The sequence below is a fragment of the Pristiophorus japonicus genome, chromosome 12, assembly GCF_044704955.1.
Source record: "Pristiophorus japonicus isolate sPriJap1 chromosome 12, sPriJap1.hap1, whole genome shotgun sequence".
Lineage (NCBI taxonomy): Eukaryota > Metazoa > Chordata > Chondrichthyes > Pristiophoridae > Pristiophorus > Pristiophorus japonicus.
Window position 1 is genome coordinate 65,335,433 of NC_091988.1, and position 22,216 is coordinate 65,357,648.

The following is a 22,216-nucleotide window of genomic DNA, read 5'->3' on the forward strand; positions in this document are numbered from 1 at the left end:
ATCCCTATCATGCAACTGCAGCGCTCCAAATCAGACCCTGGAGCACATCATTGACACTGGCCTCAGAGGAAAATCACAGGCAGTCTACAAGATATCCACCCGGTTTTACCAGAAGCTTTGGCCTGGATATCTGACTTGGATATCAATATTTAATTTGTTTATCGCTACTGCCGTACGAAAAAAGATCATCGAAGAATAAGCAGGAGTGAGGGTGAATGAGTGAGCGAGTGGGAAGAGAACAGGGTCAGGCATGGCTGCAAGGCTCCCTAAGTTAAACCGCCTACAATCACAACCTGAAACTACATGTGATCAATGGCTAATGGAGGCTGCTGGCACCATGGGACTTTAACCAGCAAGTGTCGACACCTTCAGGAGAGAAGAAAGAGTCTTGCATTTATATAACGTCTTTCACAACCTCGGGATATCCCAAAGCGCTTTAAAGCCAATGAAGTACTTTTGAAGTGTAGTCACTGTTGTAACGTAGGAAACGCAGCAGTCAATTTGCACACAGCAAACTCCCACAAACAGCAATGTGATAATGGCAAGATAATCTATTTTGGTGAAGTTGATTGAGAAATAAATATTAGCTAGGACACTGGGTATAACTTCCCTGTTCTTCTTTGAAATAGTGCAGTGGGATCTTTTACACCCACCTGAGAGAGCAGGTAGGGCCTCGGTTTAACGCCTCATCCGAAAGACAGCACCTCCGACAGTGCACCACTCCCTCAACACTGCACTGAGCATGTCAGCCTAGGTTTATGTGCTCAAGTTCCTGGTGTGAGACTTGAACCCACAACCTTCTGACTCAAGTGGTGAGAGTGCTACCCACTGAGTCACAGCTGACACTGAAGGTACTTTCTAACATCCATCCAGCCAATCTAACTCTTACCCTTTCAAAGTAGAACAAGTATTTCTTCAAGGCTTCCCTAGCCTGTGCCTGCTGGCTCTGGTTCACAATGTCGGGATTCTCCTTGTACCGACTGCACTCGTAGTACTCACTGCCATGTGTCTTCCAGTCTCCCAGACACATCCAGCAGAAATCTGAACAGAAATTATCAGAATTATGAAATGGAGAGTTTGGCTTGGTAAATTTCAACATTACATAATCAAGTGGCTGGCCCTGAAATTTTTACCCCTCCGGAGAACTATGACATTAAAGTTCGACGCTCCTTTAAGCTCCAACTCTAAGGATATCCCAAAAATCACTCTCTACCTGGTCCAATTGCTAAATGCACTGCCCTGGGAGGAACATGCAGAACAGGAAGGTCCTTGGTTCAATCTATTAGCTAAAATAGTCAGGGCAGTGGTAGGGACACACAATAGTTCTCAGCACTTCTGCACTGTTAAGAACGCAAGAATTAGGAGCAGGAATCGGCCAAATGGCTCCTCGAGCCTGCTCCGCCATTCAATAAGATCATGGCTGAGCTTCAACTTCAACTCGACTTACCCGCCCGATCCCCATATCATTAGATTCCCCTAGAGTCCAAAAATCTGTCTAGTACAGCCTTGAATATACTCAACAACTGAACATCCAAAGCCCTTTGGGGTAAAGAATTCCAAAGATTCACAACCCTCTGAGTGAAAGCAGGGAAGAAGAAAATAATCCTACCTGCGATGCATTAAAAATCTTCGCTCTGCAAACACACTACGCTCAACGTCAACTTTTTCGACACTTGTTGTCAATGTTATTCATTAGAAGTTCCTATGTCCATGTTTAAAATGGACACTGCCTCTGCACCATCACTGCTAATAGGGTGGAATTACAGGGGGAGTAGTCTATATTGACAGCTTCCATCCTAAATGTGGGCATGAGAACCTATAAAGGCAATGTGTGACTTTAATAGGGGAACTGAATTACATAAGCCTTGGCCTACTTATTCCCCAGCCTTAAACCCTTTCATCACCTGAAGAGACTGCACTTGGTCTTGACTCCCTGTGTACAACACCATGGGGCATATTGTAAACATATACTTTTTCAACTAGTCCATTTATTTTAAACAAGTTAACGTCCATTTTACTTGGATATGCAATTGAAGTGCTATAACCTACAAGGTTATGGACCAAGAGCTGGAAAGTGGGATTAGGTTGGATAGCTGTTTTTCGGCCAGCAGACAGGATGGGCCGAAATGGGACAGTTTCTTACATTAACAGCACTATATAAATGCATGTTGATGGTGTAATTCTAAGACCCTGGTTCATGCCATCTTCAGAGTAGCACAATACAAACAGGGTGGGTTTTACAGTAGCAGCTCTTGGTCCATCCGACGACCTGTGCTAGTTTAGTTCCCCCTTTGATTAACCCTTCAAGATAAAACTTTCAAAAACGTACACTGTACTTTTCCACCATGTCTAGAAAATTATGTAGTGAGAATGTTAGAATAAAAATAGAATCAAGGGAACCTATGAACCATAGATTGCATCAATATTAAATGCAATAAAATAGGACTGGATCAGTAATGCCCTTTGGTATATGCTCAGCAATGAATGAATGCTGGCCAGGACACCAGAATCTATCGAATAGTGCCACAAGATGTTTGGCATCCATCAGATTATGGTCTCATTTGCAAAACGGCAACTCCGATAATTTATCGCTTCCTTAGTACTGCACTGAAGTATCAGTCCACAAAAATTACCATTTTCAAGTGACAAATGTATGTTGTAGATAGTAAAGGGCAAGATGTCTGCTTCTGTGCTCCCAAGGCACACTGAGGAATTGCAAACTCAGCCCATGCTTTTCATCAATGAAAAATCACTGACTGAGGGTGTGCAGTTTCAAGATACGCACTCCCAAAGCAGTGTAAAACGTAACCTTTCATATTATTTGCATTTTTCATTACTCACCGTGCTTGCATTTTGAGCATTGCTGAAAGAGAGAAACAGAAATCGAGGATCAGTAATAAAACAGGGCAATCAGCACAATGGAAAATCTATAAAAACAATGAATAATGCATCCATCATTCTCTCACCATGTGATTGCACCCTCCATTCTTCTCAATGCAAATATTGCACTTTGGACACTGCAAGATTTTAAAACAAATAAGCAATTAGAAAAAGTATCTCCGTAGCAGGTTAATGCACTAAAGTTTTACCATCAGCAGCACCTATAACAAAAACATCACAAAGTGTGATAAACTGGCATTCTCATGGATTAGTTTTCCATTTTTGTTGATTCTTTGAACTTGACCTGTGAATACCAACGTCAGAGAGCTACCCTGGAGGGGTTACGCATCCCAACAATGCAAGGGAGCTAATGAACAGTAGATACCAGACACCATTAACCCAGAGGTTTTAACTTATTTCAGATGTACCAGTGATTAACCTTTAACATTTGTTGCATTGCATCATTTGTTAATCTGCTCCCTCTAATTCCCCTGCCCCCACACTCCCCTGCACGCGTCTTTAAATTTGCTGCGGGGAGGGGAAGAGAACATTGGTTATGGCGTAAATTGACGGGTAAATCTAGTGCAGTTTGACCTGCACCAAAAGGATATTAATGGGTTTCAACAGAAATAATTTGTAATGCCCTTTGGTACATGCTCAGGAATGAATGTATGTTGGTGGTGTTGGTTGAGGTACTTGTAAACACAGATAAAGGAAAAACTGAAAAGCCCATTAGTCCATACTCCTCTTGTACCTCCTCGCAGTGAACTGTGAAAGAGCACTGGCAAATATCTGGGTGTTGGGTCTGCAGTTGTCCTGAATGATGCATTGCAGGAAGTGGCTTTAGGAGGAAGAAAAAAAATCTCCTGCATGAATATTTTTCTGTAATCCATTGCATATTATTTCTTTTGATGGTTTTCAGTAGTCTCAAATGCATTTAATGCCCTTTGGTACACACGGAGAAAGTAATGATAGTCAGGACACCAGAATTACCTGCTCATCGACGAGTGCCATGAGATCTTTTACATTCACCAGTTCAAAGTCTCATTTGTAAAAGGGGACCTCTGATAATTTATCATTCCCTCAGTACTGCACTGAAGTGTCAGCCGAGATTATGTGCACAGGTCCTGGAATGTGGCTGGAACCCTCAACCTTCCAGCTCAGGGGGAAGAATGCTAATAGCTAAGCAAAGCCCTTTAAAACCATAATTGGAAAATGGAGGTGACTTGGGAATGCAGCATTAGGGATTGAACACTACGCCAGACAAAAGACATGGATTTGTCCTATGAATGTATTAGTGATGGAAAGCAAGGCAGTACAGCTTTACTTCAAAAATCGCCATGGCAGCACAAGTATCAGATATTAACATTAAGTCATCTCAGAAGATTGAAGTATCTATAAAACAGACATTGGTACAAATCTAGATCCAAGTACGGCAATTGTAAAATATGGGAAGACTGACTTTAGTGGCCTTTTATTGGAGAGCGATTGTCAATGATTGACTTTTATCCCTGTAATGAAGGCACTAAAGTTGGTTAGTCCTTAACTGCAGTCTCAATAGTTTAACTATACAAATAAAATCTTAAGATCGGGCAAATAAAAAGAGTACCAAAGAACATTGACCTAACAAAACATTTTGCAAAAAGTTGTTCTGACTGATTATTTCCCTAAATGCTTATCCTTGCTGAGTATACAGTTTTGATCCCTGCCCCAGTTTGGACATAAATCCTCGAGTTATGGTTAGAACGATGATACAGTAGAATCCAGAGTTCCACAAGAACTGCAGTAGGTGCAACATAGATTCCAACATCTACAATGATTTCACCAGCAATATAATATTCATTAGCATTCTACCTCCAGCACGGAGCTACTTCACAACCAAACTAAACCATTGGCATTATTTTATTTTAGATCTCGGGACATCAGCAGCAGCATTTACTGCCCATCCCCGATTGCCTTCAAAAAGTGGCGTTGGGACGCATTCTTGAACCACTGCAGCCCATGTGATGATAAAAAAAACCTTGCATTTATACAACACCTTTCACATCTAATAGGACGTCTCAAAAAGCTTTACAGCGAATGGGGCATTTTAAAAGTATAGTCACTGTTGTACTGTAGGAAACACGGCAGCCAATTTGCTTACAGCAAGCTCCCACAAACAGCAACGTGATAATGACCAGATCATGTTTTTTTTCTTAGTGATGTTGACGGAGTGATAAATATTGTCCAGGACACCGGCTCTTCTTTGAAATAGTGCCTTGGAATCTTTTACGCCCACCGGAGAGTGCAGATGGGACCTCGGTTTAACATCTCATCCCGAAGGACAGCAGCTCTGAGTGCAGCAGTCCCTCAGTACTGCACTGGAATGTGAGCCTAGATTTTGTGCTCAAGTATCTGGAGTGGGACTCAGAGATGAGAGTGCTACCCCCCTGAGCCACGGCTGAGACTATGTTGATGTTCGGTTGATGAGCGTTGGGTAGAAAACTGCAGTATTTTTATACCGTGATGTTAAAAGAGCAGTAATGCATGTCCCGGTCAGGATGGTATGCATGACTTGGGAAGGGAACTTGCAGAAGATGGTGACCCCCCCCCCCCCCCACCCCCGTCAGAACTGTTCTTGTTCTCCTTGGTGGTACAGGTAAAGTAGCAGAGAGGGGCTGCTAAAGCGAGATTGGTGAGTTGTTGCAGCGCATCCTGTGGATAATGCAAACTGCAGCTGCAGTGTGGAGCAGCACCTATTGTATTTAGTTTATTCCAGGTGCTGGATGTATCGCAGTAAACATTCTGCTGAAAGCAGCATGAGATTGTTGCCAGAGACCCCCAGGAATAAAAGTCTAAGAGTGTACCACAGCCAAATTCCCAAACTTCAGTTTACACAAGAAAATAACTTCCCATTAAAAACTAGAACTGTGGTCAGAATGTGTTATCAGTTTGAATTAGTAATGTGTCACATCATTGTGTGTGGGGGGGGGGGAATTAACCTCTTCAAATTCCCAGGCAGAGAGTTCCCCATTTCTTCCAGGAAAAAGGCACCAAAAAGAGAATTAACAATGACCTTGAGGAAGTAATATTGGGGAGGGCAGGGGTGGAGAGAAAGAGAAAGGACCCTGTACCAATGTTGCTTATAATTTTTTGGGGCCCTGCACCGCCCCTTTAGAACATAAGAATTAGGAGCAGGAGTAGGCCATTCAGCCCCTCGAGCCTGCTCCGCCATTCAATAAGATCCTGGCAAGTTTGCAGATGACACTAAGCTGGGTGGCGGTGTGAGCTGTGAGGAGGATGCTAAGAGGCTGCAGGGTGACTTGGACAGGTTAGGTGAGTGGGCAAATGCATGGCAGATGCAGTATAATGTGGATAAATGTGAGGTTATCCACTTTGGTGGCAAAAACATGAAGACAGAATATTATCTGAATGGTGACAGATTAGTAAATGGGAAGGTGCAACAAGACCTGTGTGTCAGGGTACATCAGTCATTGAAAGTTGGCATGCAGGTACAGCAGGCGGTGAAGGCGGCAAATGGCATGTTGGCCTTCGGAGCTAGGGGATTTGAGTATAGGAGCAGGGAGGTCTTACTGCAGTTGTACAAGGCCTTAGTGAGGCCTCACCTGGAATAGTGTGTTCAGTTTTGGTCTCCTAATCTGAGGAAGGACATTCTTGCTATCAAGAGAGTGCAGCGAAGGTTCACCAGACTGATTCCCAAGATGGCAGGACTGACATATGAGGAGAGACTGGATCGACTGGGCCTGTATTCACTGGAGTTTAGAAGAATGAGAAGGGATCTCACAGAAACATATAAAATTCTGATGGGACTGGACAGGTTAGATACAAGAAGAATGTTCCCAATGTTGGGGAAGGCCAGAATCATGGATCACAGTCTAAGGATAAGGGGCAAGCCATTTAGGACTGAGATGAGGAGAAACTTCTTCACTCAGAGAGTTGATAACCTGTGGAATTCTCTACCGCAGAGAGTTGTTGATGCCAGTTCATTAGATATATTCAAGAGAGCTATGAATTAGATATGGCCCTTACGGCTAAAGGGATCAAGGTGTATGGAGAGAAAGCAGGAACGGGGTACTGAGGTGAATGATCAGCCATGATCTTATTGAATGGTGGTGCAGGCTCGAAGGGCTGAATGGCCTACTCCTGCACCTATTTTCTATGCTTCTATGATCTTCTACCTCAACTCCACTTTCCTGCACTGTCCCCATATCCAATGGGATGGGAGGATTGTCCTATGACGAGAGATTGAGTAGACTAGGCCTATATTCTCCAGAGTTTAGATGAATGAGAGTTGATCTCATTGAAACATACAACATTCTTATAGGGCTTGACAAGGTCGATGTAGAGAGGATGTTTCCTCTGGCTGGGGAGTCCAGAACCAGGGGTCACAGTCTCAGAATAAGGGGTTGGCCATTTACAACTGAAATGAGGAGAAACTTCTTCAGAGGGATGTGAAGGCTCAGTCTTTGGAGTATATTCAAGACAGAGATCGATAGATTTTCTGCTTAGGGCTGAGACTCCTTTTCGATGAATTAGATCAGTTTATAAAACAAGCATATTGCTTATTCTGATACCACCCACAATTGACCAGATGAAATTAACTGAATTCAATTTCATAACTTGCCATGGTACTGGTTATGGCAGTTCTAGTGGTTATGTCACTGGACTAGTTAGAAGCACAAAAGCAAAATACTGCAGATGCTGAAAATCTGAAATAGAAAGAGACAATGCTGGAAACACTCAGCAGGTCAGGCAGCATTGAGTGATAGAGATAATGTTTCAGGTCTATGACTTTCGTCTGATGCTGCCCGACCAGCTGAGTATTTCCAGCATTTTCAGTTTTTATTAGTACTAATCAAGAAGCCTGAACTAATAATCCAGAATACATGATTTCAAGACCCACTATAGCAGTTTTGAATGTTTTCATTCAGTTTTTAAAATCTTGAAAGTGAAAAGCTGTATCAGTAGAAGTGACCACGTAAATGTCCTTTTAGGGAAGGAAACCTGACCTGCACGTGACTCCGGTCCCACACCAATGTCGTTGACTCTTCCCTGTTCTCTGAAGTGGCCTAGCAAGTTACTCAGTTGTAGCAAACCACTGTGGTTCAAGAGGGAGGCCCACCTTCTCAGGGCAAATAGGGATGGGCAATAATTGCCAGCCTTGCCCAAACTCGGAGAATGAGTTTAAAAAAACAAACATCTCTGGGTCATTAGACCAACACCACAGCCACAGCACTATATTGGTATCTCCTTACATCTTTTGTATGCGCACTGATGTAATTTGCTGTCTCCGAGTCATCAGCACATTTGGTGAGCCATTTTTTAATAGTGGTACAGTCAGTGGGAGCATGGTACATCTGGCGACACTTGAAGCTGCAAAACAAGAAATGCTGGTTAGGATCCAAGTAATAACATTGCTAACAGATTAATTTGGACAGCAACTACAGTTAAAATGGATATATTTCCAATGTTCTCTCCTTCGTGGTTCAAGCCCCACTCCAGGAATCGAGCACGTAAGTGGAGACTTCAGTGCAGAACAAACGGACTGCTTCACTGCTGGGGTGGTGTTCTTCGGACGCAATATTAAACCAAGGTCCCACCTGCTTGTCCTGATGATTCAGAAAATAATTAAATACCTTATTGCACTATTCAAATGAGGGCACGGAGTTCTGATGTCCTCTGTCCAATACCTTTCTGTCAACACACACCACTAAAATAGATTAACTGGTTATTCTCATGTGGGAGGTTGCACTGTGCAAAACAGCTGCCAAGTGCACCTACGGTAATTGCACTTCAAAGCAATACACTGTACATAGAGATTTGGAAGATGTGATGTGCTGTGAGGAGCCACTATATCAATGCAACTGCTTTTATCTTTGCCCAATCTATCCTCTAATGAATTGAAACTGTGCCTTCCAAGATGTAACCATTTCCAGCTGACCAAAGAAACATTTCTTGTATTGCTCACGAGTGCATAGGATTTCCCCTTAAATCGAGAGGCACAATGCTTCACTTCTGTTTATCCAACAAACTCAATTCCCATAAAGCAGACTGCAGATATTACATAGTACTTACAGCACAGAAACAGGCTATTCAGCCCAACTAGTCCATGCCGGGGTTTATGCTCCACACCAGCCACCTCTTCATAATCCCATCAACATATCCTTCTATTCCTTTCTCCCTCATGTGTTTATCTACCTTTCCCTTAAATGCATCTATGCTAGTCGCCTCAACCACTCATTGTGGTAGCGAGTTCCACATTCTCTGGGTAAAGACAATGTCCCCGAATTCCCTATTGGATTTATTAGTGACTATCTTATATTCATGTCCCCTAGTTCTGTTCTCCCGCCATCCACCCCGCCAAGTGGAAATGTTTCTACATCTACCCCGTCAAACCCTTGCAGAATCTTGAACACCTCCATCAGGTCACCCCTCAGTCTTCTCTTTTCGAGAGAAAAGAGCTTCAACCTGTTCAATCTTTTCTGATAAGTGTAACTTTTCAGTTCTGGTAGCATTCTAGTAAATCTTTTTTGCACCTTCTCCAGTACCTCTATATCCTTTTTATAATATGGAGACCAGAACTGTTCACGCTACTCCAAGTGTGGTCCAACAATGGTTGTATACAGGTTTAACATAACTTCCATGCTGTTCAATTCTATCTTTCTAGAAATGAACCCCAGTGCTTTGTTCGCTTTTTTATGGCCTTATTAACCTGCATCGCTACATTTAATGATTTAAAAACATAAAAAATAGGTGCAGGAGTCGGCCATTCGGCCCTTCGAGCCTGCACTGCCATTCAATGAGTTCATGGCTGAACATGCAACTTCAGTACCCCATTCCTGATTTCTCACCATACCCCTTGATCCCCCTAGTAGTAAAGACTACATCTAACTCCTTTTTGAATATATTTAGTGAATTGGCCTCAACAACTTTCTGTGGTAGAGAATTCCACAGGTTCACCACTCTCTGGGTGAAGAAGTTTCTCCTCATCTCGGTCCTAAATGGCTTTCCCCTTATCCTTAGACTGTGACCCCTGGTTCTGGACTTCCCCAACATTGGGAACATTCTTACTGCATCTAACCTGTCTAAACCCATCAGAATTTTAAACGTTTCTATGAGATCCCCTCTCATTCTTCTGAACTCCAGTGAATACAAGCCCAGTTGATCCAGTCTTTCTTGATATGTCAGTCCCGCCATCCCGGGAATCAGTCTGGTGAACCTTCGCTGCACTCCCTCAATAGCAAGAATGCCCTTCCTCAAGTTAGGAGACCAAAAGTGTACACAATACTCCAGGTGTGGCCTCACCAAAGCCATGTACAACTGTAGTAACACCTCCCTGCCCCTGTACTCAAATCCCCTCGCTATGAAGGCCAATATGCCATTTGCTTTCTTAACCGCCTGCTGTACCTGCATGCCAACCTTCAATGACTGATGTACCATGACACCCAGGTCTCTATACCTCCAAATCCCTCTGCTCCTCTACCCCATTTAGATGCTTATTTGCCATGGCGTATGCGGTCTCATTCTTCCTACAACGTACCACCTCACATTATCTATGCTGAAGTTAATTTGCCAACTACACACCCATTCTGCAAGTCTATTAATTTCTGCTCTCTTGAACAGTCCTCAATATAACTGTTCAACGATCAGTGGCCGTGGCTTCAGTTGCTTGGGCCCCAAGCTCTGGATCTCCCTCCCTAAATGTATCCGCCTCTCCATCGCTCCTTCCTCCCTTTAAGACGCTCCTTAAAACCTACCTCTTTAATTAAGCTTTTGGTCATCTGCCATAATTTCTTCTTATGTGGTTCGGTATTAAATTTATCTGTTTTGTCTTATAACACTGCTGTGAAGCACCTCGGGACGTTTTACTACGTTAAAGGCGCTATATAAATAAAAGTTGTTGTTTGTCGCAGTCCTCCTCTGTATTAACTACACCCGTCAGAATAGCACTCTATCAGGGCACCATTTCCATTTCTTACCCTGGACTCCCCAAGTCAATTAGTGATAAGCTAAGGGTAGTTGTGTCCTATCGACTTGTGCCCGCTAATAAATGAAGTAAATGTTTCCACTTATGGGGGGAGACCAAAACTAGGGGCCATAACTATAAGAAATAGGAGGAGTAGGCCATACAACTCCTCGAGCCTGCCCCGCCATTTAATGCAATCTTGGCTGATCCGATCATGGACTCGGGTCCACTTCCCTGCCCGCTCCTCATAAACCCTTATCGGTTAAGAAACTGTCTATCTCGGTCTTAAATTTATTCAATGTTCCAGCTTCCACAGCTCTCTGAGGCAGCGAATCCCACAGATTTACAACCCTGAGAGAAGAAATTCCGCCTCATCTCAGTTTTAAATGGGTGGCCCCTTATTCTAAGATTATGCCCCCTAGTTCTAGTCTCCCCCATCAGTGGAAAAATTTTCTCTGCATCCACCTCGTCAAGCCCCCTCATAATCTTATACGTTTCGATAAGATCACCTCTCAATCTTCTACATTCCAAAGAGTAGAGGCCCAACCTACTCGACCTTTCCTAATAGGTCAACTCCCTCATCTCTGGAATCAACCTAGTGAACCTTCTCTGAACTGCCTCCAAAGTATATCCTTTCGTAAATATGGAAACCAAAATTGCACGCAGTATTCCAGATGTGGCCTCACCAATACCCTGTACAACTGTAGCAAGACTTCCCTGCTTTTATACTCCATCCCCTTTGCAATAAAGTAGAAGATTCCATTCGCCTTCCTGATCACTTGCTGTACCTGCATACTAACCTTTTGTGTTTCATGCACAAGTACCCCCAGGTCCCGCTGTACAGCAGCACTTTCAATCTTTCTCCATTTAAATAATAATTTGCTCTTTTGATTTTTTCTGCCTAAAGTGCATGACTTCGCTCTTTCCAACATTATACTCCATCTGCCAAATTTTTGCCCACTCACTTAGCCTGTCTATGTCCTTTCGCAGATTTTTTGTGTCCTCCTCACACATTGCTTTTCCTCCCATCTTTGTATCATCAGCAAACTTGGCTATGTTACACTCAGTCCCTTCTTCCAAGTCGTTAATATAGATTGTAAATAATTGGGGTCTCAGCACTGATCCCTGCGGCATCCCAGTAGTTACTGATGGTCACTAATAAATCCAATACGGAATTCAAAAGAAACTTCTTTACCCAGAGATTGGTTAGAAGGCGGAACTTGCTACCACATGGTGATCGAGGCGAATAGCATAGATGCCTTTAAAGGGAAACTAGATAAGTACATGAGGGAGAAAGGATTAGAAGGAAATGCAGAGTGAGATGAAGTAGGGTGGGGGTGGATGCTCATGTGGAGTATAAACACCAGCTAGACCAGTTGGGCCAAATGGCCATTTCTGTGCTGTAAATTCTATGTAATTTCATTTTACAGCCAATAAGAGTTTAGTGCATCTGTCTGGGCTGGTGTTGAAGCCAAGTCCCAGGGCTGAATGGACATGTGACCTACTGCACCAACTAGTCCATATCTCTTATTTTGAAGAGAACATGACCAGCTACTGGAAGGCTACAGGTAGTAAGTTCCAGCCCAAGTCAGTTCATCTCAGCTGCTACAATCTGTAGTTTATTTCCAGGAGGAAAGAAACATATATATATATTTTTTTAAATGATGTCCCTTTAACCACAGCTAGCTCAGTGACCCATATCACAGCATAAACAAGTCAGTTCTACCCAAGCCCTTGGCGGGGAGCACAGGATAGTTCTAAAGCCACAAGGTGCTGCTGAGCAGCCCAGCTGTGCTGAAATACTTCGATCAATTTCAGACTCGGAGTATCGGAGTTCCAATGTTTCTGCTTACTGTGAAGTTTTAATGTTGGAATAAGGCTGGCGCTAGTGTTGCCAACTCCAAAATCCTGGAGGGGAGGGGAGGGGCGCGGGAAAGAGAGAAATAATGGGCACAATTCGGAAATTTGCTTTGCTGAGGAAAATTCATTAGAAACTTCAATAATGAATGCCTTCATGTTGAGATACAAAAGTGGAGAAAGTGGACTTTTATTTTAAAACAAGCAGGATTCATGTGCTGAGTTTGCATCTTCTATATTTCTGGATAGCAGAGTCAAAAATTCAGACTGTCCGGACCAAAACATGGGACAGGTGGCAACCCAAACTGGGGCAGCTACAATACTATAAGCAATAAGAACAATCTCACACACACACACACAATACTTTAATGGCAAGTTTTCGTGCATCTAATAAAGGATCATTTGCCCAAGAGTTGTAAAAGCATCCAAGCATTTAGTAAATTTCTGGAGCCAGCCAAACGATGATGCACCCAACACCACAAGCTTCAATCAACAGTTATAGCGCAATTTAAAGATTTGGCCACTAGTTGAACTTGTGGACAATGAGATCTGTGAAAAGAAGCAATACATCAGGGCTCCCAGTAGGAGCGTTTGAAAACTATGATTGCACTCTTTAGAAGGCATTTTTATAATGGCTTTTTTTTTTATAACCGTTACGCAGATCCCAGCACAATAGTTTTTTGACAAACTTGATATTCTGTGCTCGACTTCAATAAATTGAAGGTCACGGTTTGAAAAAAAAGCCAGGAAAAGCCATACTGCACACGGGGGTCCCTGGATCAATCCCTGGCATGTGTGAATGTGGTGAATTCAGCACCGCAAGTAGTGGAGGCGTCACAACTAGCACCTGGGCTAAGAATGGGGGGGGGGGGCGCGATGGACAAATAAAAACACAGATGAATGGGGTCCAACTTCTGTTCACTATCCAGCAATCCTTGCTGGTAAGGGTGCACATATGGACTTCAGGAGACAACGTCACAGTCAAATGAACTGCCAACACCCAATAGTCTAGGTTCACACATGATGACAATAACTTGGGTGAGGTACAAAAGGCCATACCATGAACCAATCCCCAAGGCACCTCCAGAAGAGGAGATTGAAGGGGGACAAGGAAAATAGAGGAACAAAGCCTAAACTGTAATCAGTGAGGGTTCTTTCACAGGTGTCAATTTACACTTGCTCATCTTTTTTTATTATTATTTGACTATTTTTATTATTTGTGTAGCACTCTTTCCTATCACTTTTTATCTTAATGTAATGCTTGAGAGTTAAGTCTATACAAACATGTGATGATAGACAGGAAAAGACCAACTAGTCTGTTGAGCATGTCCCACACAGTCATGTTGCAATTAAGTATCATGTCCCTCCCAGTGCTCCCACACACCAGCCAGGTCATTAAGTGAGATTAAGTGAAGTGGGAGGAGGCTCGTGCGGAGCATAAATACTGGCATAGATCTATGCTTTAAACTTCTACGTAATTCTATTTTCTGTAATATTGCTAGTCAATCCTCCACAGCATTGCGCAGCGGGAGTCAAGACAAATTGTGGGCTTCAAGTGGTGGGGTTTAGAGGGTGGTGGATAATTGCACCACAGAACTCAAATATAATTCAGTCCCTATTTTAAAGTCATATATTCTTACTGTATTCTTATATATTTCCATTATAAATTCCCAAGACCACATTTATAATTGAGTGCCTATGTGAACTTGCTACGCTGTAACTGCACCCGCTTGTCGTTGCAGGAGATTTGGGTGTCAATGTGCAAGAAACACAGAAAGCGAGCATGCAAGTACAGCAAGCAATAAGGAAGGCAAATGGCATGTTGTCCTTTATTGCAAGGGGGTTGCAGTACAAGAGTAAGGAAGTCTTGCTACAATTGTACAGGGCCCGGGTGAGACCACACCTGGACTACTGTGCACAGGTTTGGTCTCCTTATCTAAAGAAGAATATACTTGCCTTGGAGGCGGTGCAACGGAGGTTCACTAGATTGATACCTGGGATGAGAGGGCTGTCTTATGATGAGAGATTGTGCAGAATGGGCCTATGCACTCTGGAGTTTCGAAGAATGAGAGGCGATCGCATTGAAACATACAGGATTCTGAAGGGGATTGACAGGATAGATGCTGAGAGGTTGTTTCCCCTGGCTGGAGTGTCTAGAACTTGGGGGCATTGTCTCAGGATAAGCGGACGGCCATTTAAGGCAGAGGTGAGGAGGAATTTCTTCACTCAGAGGGCTGTGAATCTTTGGAATTCTCTGCCCCAGAAGTATATGGATGCTGAGTCTCTGAATATATTCAATCAAGGGATATGGAGATCGGGCGGGAAAGTGCAGTTGAGGTCGATATTCAGCCAGGACCTTATTGAATGACGGAGCATGCTCGAGGGGCCATAGGGCCTACTCCAGCTTCTATTTATGCTCTTATGCAGCACCTCCAATTGTAAGGGGTGGGGAGAAGGCTGCAGTTACAGCATGATGTAGTTTACATAGACAGTTTGGGCCCAAGTTTCCACACGCGCCTAGAACGGCGCAGTCCCAACCTGGACGCCCGTTTTTCGCGCCACAAAGTGCGCCTAAAAAAATCCTCCGTATTCTCCACCTCCCTGCAGGTCCTCTGGCCCTCGGCGCAGCGCAGCAGGAGCTGTAGGGGGCGGAGCCAGGTCCCTGCGCTGAAAACAGTGCCGGGACCTCTGCACATGTGCACTACAGTGGGCACGCAAGTGCAGTAGCTCCAGGCACCGAACTATGTGGGAGGGGTCCGAAGCACGCAGCCCCTAGCCCTGGTAGAATGGCCTCACTGGGGCTGCGTGAATAAGGCTCCTCCCACGGCCAGCTCCTGCTTCCCCCCCCTACCCCGACCAGACCCGACACCCGCTCCCGGACCAGACGCGACACTCGCTCTTCCCCCCCCCCGACTGGACCCGACCCGCGCTCCTGTTCCCGCTCCCCGCCTGGACCCGACCCGCGCTCCTGTTCCCGCTCCCACCTCCCCGACTGGACCCGACCCGCGCTCCTGTTCCCGCTCCCCGCCTCCCCGACTGGACCTGACCCGACACGCGCTCCTGTTCCCGCTCCCCGCCCCCCTGACTGGACGCGACCCGACCCCCACCCACTGGACCCGACCCGACTCCCGCACTGGATCCGACCTGTCTCGCTCTCTCGCTCTCTCACTGAACCGAACCAACCTACCTGTAAATCTGGTGCTGGGACGGGCCCTACCCGAAGTCTCGGGCCAGCCCGTTCAGCCTTCGGTCCCAAAAGGCCTGCCTGAAGCACTTTCACACAGGTAGGAAGATGGTTTATTTAATCTTTTCTTTGCTTATAAATGTTTATTCAGGTTGGATTTATTTGTATAATATTTGTAGAAGTATAAATAAGGATTTATTATAGAATTTAATGACTTCCCTTCCCCCCCCACCTCGTTCTGGACGCCTAATTTGTAACCTGCGCCTGATTTTTTAATGTGTAGAACAGGTTTTTTGAGTTCTACAAAAATCTTCACTTGCTCCATTCTACTTTAGTTTGGAGTAAGTTTTCACTGTGGAAACTTTCAAATCAGGCGTCAGTGGCCGGACATGCCCCCCTTTTGAAGAAAAAATTCTGTTCCAAAGTAGAACTGTTCTACCTGACTAGAACTGCAGAAAAGAAATGTGGAGAATTGCGATTTCTAAGATAGTCCATTCTCCACCAGTAAATATGGACAAGCTACTTATAATTGAAACGATGACAGGATGTGTACAGATGCAAGGTTTTTAATATATTATATAGATATTATAAGCTAGTACATGTAGGTACATAAAATAAATGATTTATGCCCTACAGCAGTGGCTCTCAAGTCTTTTTTTGGTTGAAGGATCCATTTTCAAATGGATTAGTAATCACGGACCCCACATCTAAATTATAATACTATATAATACTTAAGGGGGGAAAAAATTGGCCAGCCTTGCGCACGTTTTTTTTTTGCAATATTTCGCCTTTTTTGCCGGTAAAAGATTCTCACCTAAATTGGCCAAAGTTAACGAATGGCAGTTTTGAAATATCACCAAAAAGCAGATTGACGACATGCGACGCCAAAAAGAAACGGACTACTTAAAATTGGCCATTCAGCGAACCCGTGCGGGCCTCAGGCCTCGAAGAACCACCTGCGGGTCTGACATTTGCCCCGAGCGGGCGGCAGATGCAGGGCTTTCTCCTGGTCTGGCCTGGGGATCAGCAGGTCGCGGCCTTCAAAGGAGCACACCATTTCAAGGTACAGCGTATGCTGGAGAGCGACGGCTGTGAAGAGAGCGACTGGATTGAACATCACCAAGGTCCAGGTTGCTGATTGGAACATGGGCAGGTACAGCAGGAGCAGCGAGTGATCGCGGTGCAACGTGATCGGGGCCCAGGAGAGGCGAGGGCCCAGGGGCAGTACGGGACAGCCCACATTGTTGTGTGTGCGCACTAGGTCTGTGCAGCAGAGCTGGTCTCCAGTCGTCTTGGTTAACTCTTGCCACTGGACCAAGACCTAGCTCAGTCAAGCCCATGTGGTGGCTGGTGTGCAACGGCCACCACACGTTAAAAAAATCCACGCACAGGTATCTTCCACCCTTCAACATGTAGTTCTGGACCTGGAATATTAGGTCCTTCATTGAAACATCTGCGAACTCATTCCTTTTTGGCATGGAAGCAAGTCATCCTTGATACAAGGGACCACCTATGATGATGACACGGTGAAAAAAAAACGCCCGAGAAAACCCTACATTGAAGACCTACAAAAAAGGTAAGTTGAAGCTTTTATTTTTTAATTCTGTTTCAGCAATTCATTAGTTAAGTGTATAGTGAATGCTTTCTGATTTTTTGCAATTTTTTTTGTGTTTTCGCCCCTCCCAGGGACTATATTTTTTGGCAGTGATAAGCTTCGGGCTAAAGTCGGCGAGGACCGCGTTTTCTACCGCGAATCCTCGTGCAACGCTGATTTTTTACTGCCGGGCGCATTTTTTTGCCACTTTTGCCCCTTAAAAAATGGCGACGTTTTTAGTTTTATTTTTTCTGTAAAATAACAGGGGGGGGGGGGGAAAATAGCCAAAAACTGGATTTCTAGCCCATATGAAGTGTTTTATTAAAGCATTGCTCCTTCTCCCATGTCATATTTCTTTTTAGCACTTCTCAGCAAAAAAAAACTGAATTAAACTAAAAATATTCAATAATAAAACTACGACCTGCAGTTTCTATTAAAGCCAATCCATAATTTGTGTGTGCTTACTATTTTTATTGCTTGTTTTAAGAATGTCCAAAAATTTGCACATTTTAAAAACATATACTTTGCTAGCCAGCGATTTGTTGGCTACCAATGAAACTATATCGTTATAGATTATTGCATTTTAGCTAATTTGGGGACATTTTTATATACCACTACAAAAAAAAAAGGTTTATCATGTATAAATAACAAGAAAGGAATTATATTACTGATTTGAGGACTGTCTTGCTAACCATTTCTCTTAGTCATTATTAAAGTAAGTAGCTTGCCTGTGTTTTTATTGCGGGTTATTTGAGATGCACATATGCATTTAAATTAATATGCGTCATTAAAATCCTATAAATGTATAATCATGCTTGCTTATTTAACACAGATGTGATTTCTCGTAGGCCGAACATCCCTAATACCGTCTCGGTGGTGTTCGTGTTAGTTGCTGGTTTTTGTATCAGGCAGCCTCTGCCTATTCGAGGAATGGATTGTGTCACTACAGGAATTCCAGCACCCTGTGGGAGCAGTGAAATCTACATCAATGCTCATCTACAATTGTACATCTATTTAAATGAGCAATTGCTAGGTGCAGTTCAGCACAACAGGCAAGTAACAGGTCATTATAAACAGGTTTCCAGAATTTGAATTTGCAACCATGTTAAGTAGAAGCATTTGATTTCATAAACTGTCACCAAATTATAATTAATGTGGGCCATTTTCTGTTCATCTCATCTCTCTAATTTTATTCAACAATGTATGCGGCTACAGAAGACAAGCGAGAGATCTCCGTATTATTTTCTTTCTATGCGATCTTTTGAGTGAAGGAAGCAAGGTGGGCCAAACTCTCCTTTAACTTTCGATTTTAGGTGCAAGGCCGGCCTTGCTCGGTAAGCAGGTGGCCATTATTTCGTGGACCACCCCCAGAGGAAAATAGGTTTGAACTGGCCCCACTGCCTCCTCAGCAGAGAAGGCTAACCTGGCCTGACCCAATAACTCCCTTTCCCCAATTTGAAGAGGCTACAAGCACAGGAACAGCTTGCCCACACAGAACCTGGCCAGCAGGCACACTCAGGTAGGTAGCAGCTGTGAAGGGCCACAGCTAAGCATCAAAGGGCAAGTTGTGAAGAGAACAGAAAAATGGCCTAACTGATCACAAAGATGACATGCGGGCAACATTCCTCCCTTTGATTCATTTTCTACAGCTGGAATTACAATTTTAGCATGTGGCAGGGCGGGGGCTGGAGTTTGCTCTTCAATAGAAGCACTGCTGCACGCGATATGAATGAAGGTTGCACCTGGGTGTAAGTGAAGAAGGTGTCAAAAGAAGAATTGATGGTCAGTAGTGTAATGTTTACACCTGTTAGTATGCTCACAGGTTCCTGCTGTGGTCAATTAACTCACTGCGCGAAATTTTAACAAAATAGTTGTTGAACTGTCACGTGCTCTCTACGCGGGAGTCCTCCCTCTATTTATTGGGGACTTGGCCTGGAGGGTTTGCAAGGAGCAGTCCCGTGCAATAAGTTTTTAAGTCAGTTCACGGGCTCCCAGGCCGCCTGTAATTTCAGTGGTCTAGAGGAGTCCGTTTTCCATGTATATTTTGAACATGCGAGGGGGCTGCTCCTCAAATTCTGGTTGCACTTCAGTCCCACGCTCCTTATCTTTGGGCACCCTGAGTAGAAGGGAGCGGGCAGGTCGGAAGGCCTCCTCGTAGGACTGCTCCTGGGCATGGCTAAGGGGGCCATCACCCGGTCCAGGCAGCAGGCGGCTAAGAGGGTTGTTCAGCCTGACTGCCTGCCTCTCTTCCATGGTTACATCCAAGCCAGGATGTCTCTGGAGATGGAGCACACGGTGTCCACCGGTACACTCGCGGCCTTCTGCGAGAGGTGGGCACCGGATGGACTGGTGTGGATCATCACTCCCGCTAACCAAATTTTAATTTGAACCACAATATCTAAAGTTTAATTTGTTTAAGTTTGTCGGTTTTAGTGCCCCCCCCCTCCTTTTAGCCAGGGGACACTTGTATAATTTGTGTTTTTGGTGCCCTCAGAAAAAAATACAAGGGGACACTTGATTGAAAGTTTTTGGAGTGTGCCACCCCCTTTAACCAGGGGCCACTTGTTTACCGATACAACAAAATAGCTGTAGAGCTGTTAAGTTGGGAGTGACTTAGCCAGTCACGTGATGTTCACAAGACTTGATAAAACCGCAGCCAGTTAGGTTCGGGGATCCACGATGAGGCAGGTGATTATCAGTTCATCCACCAGGCTGACAATGTGTAGTGTGATTGTTAAACCTTTCGCTAATAAACCAATTAGTTCTTCATAGCAATGTCTTGCTATGAATTCTTAAGCAAGAACCCTTGAAGCAAATACATTACAAGCATGTCCTCAATGTTGAGCACATTTCTTGTGGATGCACTAAGCATGGTGCAAACTACGATGGGAACTTGCGCACGCTCTAGGAAGTACCAGATCAACCGTTGACCAGACACAGATTCGCCTTCATCATGTCAAAGCTGCACTGCGCACTTCTCTTGCAGGTGGAGGTGGTAGATATAGGAGAAAAACAGATTCTCAGACTTCGAGCCTGCAATGTATGCACCTGAGAGTATGCACAAAGGTTTATCGAGCAGTTGAGTTGTGAGTGGCTTAGCCAGTCACGTGATGTTCAAAAGACTCAATAAAACCCCAGCCAGTTGGGTTCGAGGGATCCGCGATGAGGCAGGTACTGGTAATGTGTAGTGTGATTGTTAAACCATTTGCTAATAAACCAACTAGTTCTTAATAGCAATGTGTTGCTATGAATTCGTAAGCAAAGATCATCATCATAGGCAGTCCCTCAGAATCGAGGAAGACTTGCTTCCACTCTAAAAATGAGTCCTTAGGTGGCTGAACAGTCCAATACGAGAACTACAGTCCGTCACAGGTGGGACAGATAGTCTTTGAGGGAAAGGGTGGGCGGGATTGGTTTGCCGCATGCTCTTTCCGCTACCTGCGCTTGATTTCTGCATGCTTTCATAGAAACATAGAAAATAGGTGCAGGAGCAGGCCATTCAGCCCTTCTAGCCTGCACCGCCATTCAATGAGTTCGGCGATGTGACTCAAGGTGCTCAACGCCCTCCCGGATGCACTCACTCCACTTAGGGCGGTCTTTAGCCAAGGACTCCCAGGTGTCAGTGGGGATGTTTGCACTTTATCAGGGAGGCGTTGAGGGCGTCGTTGTAACATTTCCTCTGCCCATCTTTGGCTCGTTAGCCGCGAAGGAGTTCCGAATCGAGTGCTTCTTTAGGAGTCTCATGTCTGGCCTGCCCAGCGGAGCTGATCAAGTGTGGTCAGTGCTTCAATGCTGGGGTTGTTGGCCTGGTCGAGGACGCTAACGTTGGTGCGTTTGTCCTCCCAGGGGATTTGTAAGATCTTGCGGAGACATCGTTGGTGCTATTTCTCCAGCGACTTGAGGTGGCTACTGTACATGATCCAGTTCTCAGCCGTACAGGAAGGCGGGTATTACTACAGACCTGTAGACCATGAGCTTGATGGCAGATTTGAGGGCCTGGTCTTCTACTGTTTGGGGGTTTCTCAATGGATGCAACAGACATGGATGCAGAGGTCAGGCCTGATCATCCAAGAGTAATTTCTTCCCTCCCCTCCCCTCCCCACAACATTTTTTTTTTCCCTCCAAAAATGCAGCCACTGTGGACTTCTACTTATGATAAGTGATCCTCAATAACGGCCAATGGTGTGCATAAAGATAGCACCTGAACATTGAATGGTAGCCTTTCTTTGCATGGCATTGAGAGTGCACTTGACTGTCCTCTACAGTTAACAACAATTTGGATTTATATAGCACCTTCAGCATAGTAAAATGCCCCAAGACACTTCACAGGAGCATTATCAAACAAAATTTGACACCGAGCCACATAAGGAGATATTAGGGCAGAGCTTGGTCAAGAGGTAGGTTTAAGGAGCGTCTTCAAAGAGGAAAGACAGGTAAGGTAGAGAGGCACAGAGGTTTAGAGAGGGAATAAAATGTTGCTATCCCTTTTAAACAAAAGGCCAAATTCCTCTCTCCAAAGACACACCATTTTGGGCCTCCTTCCCTCAAGGTTGCGCTGGGGCCTTATCACGGACATAACCCCAGGAATACTGATGCAGTTTGCTTAAAACAAACCAGCAGTCTTTGTGGGAACCATATCTGTAATATTACTAGCATGGGGAGGCTTTCCTGGCCCAGAGGAGAAATGTAATGATTTTATTTTGGTTTAAAAATGCAATTAAAAAAAAGACATGTA

General features: G+C 44.4%; 1 protein-coding gene across 1 annotated transcript in view; it reads right to left on the reverse strand.

Annotated features, from left to right (window-relative positions):
* arih2 (ariadne homolog 2 (Drosophila)) overlaps window positions 1-22,216 on the reverse strand; it is a 101,249-nt gene that overhangs the window by 15,151 nt on the left and 63,882 nt on the right. Inside the window, exons 8-11 of the mRNA XM_070895600.1 lie at window positions 8,136-8,253; window positions 2,967-3,017; window positions 2,842-2,863; window positions 890-1,041 (exon numbers count right to left, since the gene is read on the reverse strand). Of these exons, the coding sequence (XP_070751701.1) occupies window positions 890-1,041; window positions 2,842-2,863; window positions 2,967-3,017; window positions 8,136-8,253 (343 nt within the window). The remainder of the gene's footprint in view (window positions 1-889; window positions 1,042-2,841; window positions 2,864-2,966; window positions 3,018-8,135; window positions 8,254-22,216) is intronic.